Source organism: Erigeron canadensis, chromosome 1 (genome assembly GCF_010389155.1).
Source record: "Erigeron canadensis isolate Cc75 chromosome 1, C_canadensis_v1, whole genome shotgun sequence".
NCBI classification, from domain to species: Eukaryota; Viridiplantae; Streptophyta; class Magnoliopsida; order Asterales; family Asteraceae; genus Erigeron; species Erigeron canadensis.
In genome coordinates this window covers 49,875,844-49,884,494 of record NC_057761.1, presented here as the reverse complement: position 1 = coordinate 49,884,494, position 8,651 = coordinate 49,875,844, and the positions used below count along the sequence as shown (strand labels likewise).

The following is an 8,651-nucleotide window of genomic DNA, read 5'->3' as shown; positions in this document are numbered from 1 at the left end:
TGTATATGTAGTCACCCGCCATTGGCTTAGCTTAAAAAGCTATTTGAGAAGATAAAAAGATATTTAAAAATGATATATGTAGTCTTGTAACGGTGTGTGAAAAGATCAAAATCTTAAAAACTTTGACTTATTTAAATGAGTACCAACATACCTAACCTTAAGGTTGGGACCTTCGATTGACCTACACTTTCATATCCACCCCCGTCATCTCTTTAATCTTTTAAGCTGAAGAAGAAGTCGTAGCTTTTGGGGTAATAATTTGCAGTTTTGCAAAAAAAGATATATATTATTTTTCCCTTTAAAATTTACAATAAGAAGTCAACAACTATAGGGTAAAAAGGAAAAAAAATTGTAAAAAAATATATATTACTTTCGACCCGGATCTATTTGGTTGCAAATAAAGTACGTAAGGGTCTGTTTGTATAACCATTAAGTGACTGAATGAATTAAATGACTCAATAATTAAATAATGTGTGTACGTATTAAGTAAATAAAGTTGTTTTCTTAAATATTAAGTCAAAAATAAACAATTTTGATTGACTTAATAGGTTAAGTACTTTTTTACTAGGTCCACGAGTAGTAATCATGGTTAACCACATAAATAAATATGCATCACATCTAATTTTAAAAAATATATTCATTTTCAAAAAAAATTAAAAATATTTTTTTTATTGTTATATTTATACAATGCAAGTTTTTATTTTAAAGTATATCATAATTTATTACATAAAATGTCTTCTATATGATATTAGTAATATTTTTTTTTATATGTATAACAAAGTAAACAAACTTTCTTAAAAAGATATACTTTAGGATTATATGTAGGCATTTATTAAAATTCAGTTCAGTTCGGTTAATCACATACAAAGAAAATAAATAAATGTAACTGAACCATTATATATCGAATTTTATCGGTTTTTGGTTTTCTTAGGTTTCAATTTTTTTGCATTCGGATCACACAGTTCGATCCAGTTTTTCGGTTTTCCCATTATATTTTACACCACACTGCAATACAGTTTTTTTGTTATCAAGGATTGGATCCAAGACTCGATGCTAAACCAACCCAATGGAAAATTCACAATTACCTCATAAACCGATAAAAACTTTATCTGATTTCATTTATCATTTCTATGATCCTAAGGATAGATAGATAGATAAATAGATAGATAGATAGATAGATAGATAGATAAAAAAAAATATATATAGAATCAATCTAATATATAAAGGGGAAAAATAAATAAAATTTTCACATATAACGTCATAATTCAGATTGTCAAAAAACTTATCAAAAACTTATCAAAAACTAATAACATCTCATGATATGCGGTACAAGAACTTCATATCTCTCCGGCCAATAACAATGCATGCCACAGAAAATGGTAAAAACTAAAAAGGAACATCAAAAAGTTGCAATGATCATCGTCTGGCTCCTTGAAGTCGTCGAGAAATATCACGTTTCAACATCTCGTTAAATTCCTGCAAGTCCCATACATAACTTAGTTAAACCCGTTAAATTTGACCTCTTCCTTTATCTATACTTTATGGGAATTTTGATAAATGTACCATTATATATAAACTGTATAGCTAACTATACAAGTCACTAATGTACAACTGTGATATATACATCAAAATAAATTATAGGAATATCCCTTCCCATATTTTATGATTTGACCCATTTTAATAATGCATCTCAGATAGGCCCATCAATGGGTTGAATTTGCCATTTTTTTAAAACACAGGTGACCCACAAATTTCTATCTCACAAAAAGCTAAAATAATGAGATACAAAGTTGAGCGAAGAGGCTAACCAGAGCAAGCTGCTCCTCTTCCATACATAACCCTTCAAGAGCATCATGATCAAAAACGTTGTTGTGTAAAGCAGCAGCAGTTTCGACTACGGATGAGAATATTTCTAGAGGTGGGTACTGCTCCACAATTTTCTGGGCCGCGTTTTCAAGGTTCATCTACATATATGAAGCAATTCACCAAACTAAGCATCAGTCCAATAACAATAAAACAAACGCAAGAAAGAGATCGCACACATATACTAACCTCCTCAACCCTTGCAAATCCAAGGAGCCATAGACACATATATGTTAGAAGTGGTGATAAATTGATAATGAAGGGTAGGATGAGGTGGATACCGGGTCAATTTGGGCATGACATGCAGGTTGACCAAAAACACTTTTGGCCTTAAACCTTTGTAGCTTTTATAACTGACGTGTGATTTAATTTTGATAGGAATTACATCATTTCAATTATGAAAAGAAATTAATCAAACGATGCAGGATATTTTATATTATAAATTACACTTTTGACAACTTTTGATCCATTAGATAGCTATTTTTGTCCGTTGAACTTGTTAAATACAACATAACCTGAACTTTCATTGATGAGTAAATAAATGGATTAAACTTGCCACTTATGGTACAGGCATCTTTAACACACAAAAAAAAATGAAAATAGGTCATGCATCTATAAAACAATCAGATACTGTCAAACTTGTCTGGGTCAGAACACACCTGAAAATCACTTGATGATCTTTCACGAACGTTCAAACTCTTCACACTACTGTAACGTCGTTGAAGAGTACCTTTCCTAGATGGTGTTGATTGAAGTGAGTTTGAACTTGAACTCCCACTATTGAGAGCTTGACAAACAAAGGGCATCATCTGCTGAATCATATTTGACATATCTTGGTTTCCGCCACCACCAGGCCCACCCGTGCCCGTCAACATGCTAGCCAAATCCTGATTACCATCCATTTGTTGAGTAACTGTGTTCATCATTGCAGGGTTCTGAGCTAGTTGACCCAATAAATTTTTCAAGAAATCTGGAGATGGAGCCCCGGGTTGATTTGAAACACCAGCCAACATATTAACTAAAGCAGGATTCTGCATAACTTGATTCATGGTTGTAGCAGGATCCCATTGGCCACCAGGAGATGCTAGGCCTTGATTAGAATGTGACGAAGAAGCACCACTACTTCCCATCTCTGACCTTGTCTGTCGATGGCGTCTCTGGTTGAACCAACCCATCAACACTATTTTTTGCCCACTTGTTTGTACTTTATAAATAATTAATGTACTAAATAAGATTACAAATTTTAAGTAAGAGGTTTTAAAATTTTGAGAACACTTTAGGCGACTTTTTACCCGTTTAACCCATTGGAGATGAAGTCTTTTATAGTTTTATGTATGATATGATATTCATAGCCATGATAGATAAAGTGGTCACTGAACTTTTATGGTTTTACTCACTTACATACTATAACAAAATATTTCATAACCCAGTTTGATTGTCACAACCATACCAGTTATAACCTTTAGTCCAGTTTTTATCCAAATTACTCACAGCAAACTGAATAAAATTCTGAAGGAGCTTAATGAATCAATATCCGAAAAGGTCAACGAGTGATATAAATTGAATGATGAGCATTTAGATTTGTGAAATTGCACTTAAAATAGATAACAATGATGTGATATTTCAGTTTTATACCAAATGAAAATTTGGAAAGCGGCACACCTTAGGTTGTAAACCACCTGGGCCAAGTCCAAGAGGAATTCCTGAAGCATTTCTAGGCGTATTGCTCCTCCGACTGGATGACGGACCACCTTCTGTTTCACTTAACGATTTCATTTTAATACTATCAGAAGTAGCATATCCTGTGTCTCCATCCTGTTAGATACTATGTTACTACGGGGTCAGATAGGTAGGGAAACAGGATCTTTAAGTGGGTTGGATCGAAACGCAATCAATTTTTGTTATTTACAAAAACTGACTTAGTACAAATCTGGATGTTTAAAACATGATTTAACAGATTGTATAAACTAAAAATACATTTTTGTGCTTTTATCTCATTAGAGCTAAAATATAAATGAAATCAGGTAATTCATCAGCATAGGCGCAAAATTTTTGACATCTAGAACCAGGCCTAAAACATACCGTCCTAATCTCAGGAAGACCCGCTTCTGCATGTCCTAGATTGGCAAAATACCAAAGTTTAACAAAGAATCAAACTATAGAACCAACAGCAAATACCAAATCAATTTAAATGAACCTACCAACAGAAGCCTGATTTTCACTTCTCATGTTATCACCAACACTTCGGGTTTGGGAGCTGGCTCCAGCTATTATCATAGATAGTAACAAAAAATTTGTAGTAAAACAGAAATGCAAGCTTGGACTGAAAAGAGGGGAACATAACATTACCATTTCCGATAGTAAGTTCTCTTTGGTTTGATTCAACATTAGGTCCCCTGGGACCTACTCCTACGGAAGAACATAAGTGCAGACTATTAAAACATGTACAGTGATTAGACTACTCAACATGAAGTCCCATGAAGTCAGCATGGTGTTGATTTTAGTTACTTACCAGCATGGATATGTATGTTAAGGTGTCTTGGAACAGCTCCACCTCCAATGGGACCAAAACCCCCAGTATCCACAGTAGGATTTACATGGCTACCAAATAGAGAATTGGTTTGCAGAGGAAAGGGCTGCAATAAAACGATCATTGTTGAATTTATTTGATCATGATTTCATCTGTGTTGGTCAAAGCAATATATTTAGTGGAAGTTTAACAAACCTGAACCATTATAGGATTAGGACCTGATGAAGATATGTAAACAGCAGGTCCGGCATTCACAGAAGATTCAGCCTAATATGTTCACTTGGTCAATAATAGATCATGATTCCTATAAGAGTATACTAATGAGATGAAAAACAAAGAAATAACATACAGGAGTTTGTCCAACACGTAGTGTCAGCATTGTACGGCCAAGCTCAAGTAGAAGAGCTCCTAAATGTTGCATAGCAAGCCCAGACTGCATGACTTCTGTCTGAATCTGGGTTCTCACCGTGACATCACTAGAACTCTCATCTTCCTCCATTCTTCTTGCTATATGCTACAAATTACAAGGTAAATTTAGTTTAATGGCCATCTGAATTATGATAAAATTTTGGTCATTTGGCTATTTTCATAAGTGTGCCAACAATACAAAAACGCATACACTGCAAAAACATAGATGCAAGAAAGAATAGATCTTCCAACTATTGAAGAATAAATAAGTGGAAAACTTAAAAAGAAATTCGGGATATAGAGAAAAAGGTAAGTACAGATAAAGAATCAATAGCGGAGCCGCTGAGAAGACGTTGTGCATGTCGGAGAACAACCACCAAAGCTGCTGGTGATAGCAAGCCACGAACATTTAACGGCAATTCTACAGCCGGTAAACTTTCTGTACTATCTGAAGGCTGATACCCTGCAAAGAGCTCCAAAAGTAAAGGTCATGCAAACAAGAAGTACTTAGGTTTTTATAAATATACTTGATCTTGAGGTAATACCATTCTGCGATAAAGCCCGCTCCATGTGATTCATAAACATAGAAAGTGTGTACAAAGACTCGGGAATTGGCTACAGATATACAAGTAAAGGAAAAATGCAAAGTAAGACTATAGAAGGTACGCAGACTTTTGATATAAAAAGAAGTTCAAAATACGTGACTACGGTAGCAAGCGTAGGTATAGTTGGTGCAGGAACTTGAAGCTCTCGAGGCACTGATTGACTAGAACTTCTAGGCTGGGAGTGGTTTTCCGTGTGAGCATGATTGCTAACACTTGCTCCTGTTTCATTTCCTTGGGCAACTTGCACTGGTATACTGAACTGTACATAAGCAGACAATCAACATATATATGTAATCAAGTACTAATCTCAACTACATGCAGACATATCATTAGATTGTTGATGAGATGAAAGGGAAGTAAGGACAACAGTCAGTCAGTCACCTGCATATTTGTCTGTGCTGAACTAGTACCACCCAAGGGGGCCTGACCCGTAAGTCCAAAGGAATTAAGAACTGCCCCAATAACCTAGAATGAAAGAAAAAGAGTCTAAAGTCTAAACTACATTGGCCATTAAAACTATACTAGCTTTTATAGATAGCAGTTAACAGAATGCACGGATTAAAAAGGAACACACCTGACTTATATCTGGATTTCCACCATCATCTTGATCCCCAGCGCCAAATGTACCAAGAACGACACTATGTGAAACATGTCCAACCTGAGGATATGTATTGGTAATATCAACATCTTGACCTGTGAAGAAAAAGGTCATATTTTAATTCATTTTTTGACTTAATATCACATGCATTTGGACTACATATAGAACATAAGTCAGTATTTAACGAGAGTACAAAAAAGACACCTGCATAGCTACTTCTTGCAGTTGTCTCTACATTGGGGGTGCCAGATGAGGGTTGGAATTCAGATGGCTGTCTAGCCACAACATGCAGAGTATGTCCATTTTCAATATCTATAGACCGTCAAGGCTAGAACTTGAGAACAAATTAAACACACACACACATATCAAACCATCTAAAACATATTTTTCGGAAAGGGCCTGTCCAAAACAGTAGTACAACTTACATCGAAAACTACTAAGTACTAACATGCAAAAATAATTTGAAATGAGATACTCAACTATCAACTATCAAATTATTTCCTGGTGAGGATAATTTTCAAAATTCATACAAAAATCTTTTTGGGCCTTATATCCATTTTGCCAAAAAAAAAAGTCTGTATCCTGATAAGAAACAACAAAATAATAACTATCAAAAGTGTTGAATTTTGATAAAGGAAATACATTTTCTACACCAAACAACCTTATTAACATGTAACATAAATTTAGGATACGATATTCGGAAAGAAGGTCGTCATCTTTCAACACCTTGCCTCTAAAGATCAGCCGTTGTTGCTCCACTGGAAGGGCAACTTCACTAGCTATTTTATCCTTAAATATTGAAACTTGCATCTGAATTTGGCAAAAAAGATACATGTAAATCTAGCAAATAACAAAAGAACAACCATTCAAGTCATATTGAACCGATTAACAAATTAAGCAGGGAGAAGAGATAGGGGGAGGGTGATACATTTTTGTCGACATTAAAGCTATGTAACTGCGAATCTAGTGTCATGACATTAATCTCCACTGATGTTCCATGTCTCGTTGATTCAACAATTATATCGTTAGCGTTAGCAGTAATTGCACCTTCCTCGACATGTTTATCTGCAACACTTTTCGATTTCAAACTTTTAAGGGCAACATCTGCCATACTCATGCTTTCATCAGCTTGCTGTTCTGCCACACTAGTCAATTTAGTAACATCAGCATGATCTGTACTCAGACCCTCTTCATAAAGTTGATTCTCCACACCCGTTGATTCTAAACCTCTAACAGCAACGTTAATTGTACTCGCACCTTTATCAGAGTGTTGATCCGCTTCCCCATTAAAATCTGACCTAGTAACAGCAACATGATCTGTTTCATCAAAATGTTGGTTTTCCACATCTTTTGATTTCAAACTTTCAAGAGCCACATCAGCTATACTAACGCCTTCATCGGAATGTTTATCAGCCACGCCAGTCAATCCTAAACTTGTAGCAACATCGTCATCTGTTCTTAAACCTTCATCAGGATGTTGATTTTCTGATTCTTTTGATTTCAACCTTTCAAGAGTCGGATCAGCTATACTAACGCCTTCATCAGAATGTTTATCAGCCACACCAGTGGATTTTAAACTTGACGCAATAGCATTGGCTGTACTTAAACCTGTATCAGAATGTTGATTTTCCACTTCTTTTGATTTCAAACTTTCAAGAGCAACATCAGCTATAGTAACGCCTTCATCATAATTTTTATCTACCTTCCCAGTAGATTCTAAACTTGTAGCAACATCTGTACTTAAACCTTTATCAGGATGTTGGTTTTCGGTTTCCTTTGATTTCAAACTTTCAAGAGCAACGTCAGCTATACTAACGCCTTCATCAGAATGTTTGTCTACTGCACCAGTCGATTCTAAACCAATAGCAACAACATGATCTGAATTCAAACCTTTATCAGAATGTTCATTTTCCGAATCTTTTGATTTCAAACTTTCAAGAGCAACGTCAGCTATACTAGTAACACCTTCGTCAGAATGTTTCTCTGCCACACCAGTCGATACTGAACTTGTAGCAACGACATGATCTGTACTTAAACCTTTATCAGAATGTTCATTTTCTGCATCTTTTGATGACAAACTTTCAAGAGCAACATCAGCTATACTAACACCTTCATTAGAATGTTTATCTGCAACATAAGTCGATTCTGAACTTGTAGCAACAGCATGATCTGTACTTAAACCTTTATCAGAATGTTCATTTTCTGCATCTTTTGATGACAAACTTTCAAGAGCAACATCAGCTATACTAACACCTTCCTCAGAATGTTTACCTGTCACACTAGTTGATTCTAAATTTCCAACAGAAACGTTATCATTACTCACATGCTCATCCGAATGTCGATCTACTACCCCTTTTGATTCAGAACTTTCAATAGCAGCATTATCTTTGCCATCGCTTTCACCATAATGTTGATCTGCCATGAATAACTATCTTGAACAAGATAAGTGTGAACTGATCAAGACTATCTACTAAGCATATACTTCTAATCTTCAACAAAATCTGTTCATCTGAAACATAATGATCGTACGTAACATAACTACTAATTATTTCAAAACGCATAATTAAGCAGTGATATCATAACATCAAATCCTCGGCCACTAATGTGCAATTTGATTACTAGTAATATCAACTTTGATTAGTTTTGA

At 35.0% G+C, this 8,651-nt stretch overlaps 1 protein-coding gene across 1 annotated transcript; it reads right to left on the bottom strand.

The window, feature by feature from the left end:
- Positions 1 to 1,328: 1,328 nt before the first annotated feature.
- Positions 1,329 to 8,426, bottom strand: LOC122594203 (ubiquitin-like domain-containing protein CIP73). Its single transcript, XM_043766677.1, has 19 exons — positions 7,510 to 8,426; positions 6,933 to 7,092; positions 6,697 to 6,814; positions 6,209 to 6,316; positions 5,981 to 6,099; positions 5,788 to 5,871; positions 5,510 to 5,665; positions 5,329 to 5,416; positions 5,119 to 5,249; positions 4,743 to 4,907; positions 4,589 to 4,660; positions 4,376 to 4,499; positions 4,213 to 4,272; positions 4,065 to 4,130; positions 3,946 to 3,980; positions 3,526 to 3,678; positions 2,523 to 3,020; positions 1,809 to 1,964; positions 1,329 to 1,476 (listed from the first exon to the last, which is right to left on the bottom strand). The coding sequence occupies exons 1-19, from the start codon at positions 8,424 to 8,426 to the stop codon at positions 1,417 to 1,419; spliced, it is 3,270 nt and encodes a 1,089-aa protein (XP_043622612.1). The 3' UTR covers positions 1,329 to 1,416.
- Positions 8,427 to 8,651: the final 225 nt, after the last annotated feature.

Bases quoted from the DNA above. Each gene is read 5' to 3' on its own strand.
- LOC122594203 (XM_043766677.1), bottom strand. From the start codon at position 8,426: ATGGCAGATCAACATTATGGTGAAAGCGATGGCAAAGATAATGCTGCT. The intron at 3,679-3,945 runs GTATGTTTTAGG...AGTATCTAACAG, and splicing joins GTCTTCCTGAGATTAGGACG to GATGGAGACACAGGATATGC. The intron at 3,021-3,525 runs GTGTGCCGCTTT...TGGTTCAACCAG, and splicing joins CAGGTGGTTTACAACCTAAG to AGACGCCATCGACAGACAAG.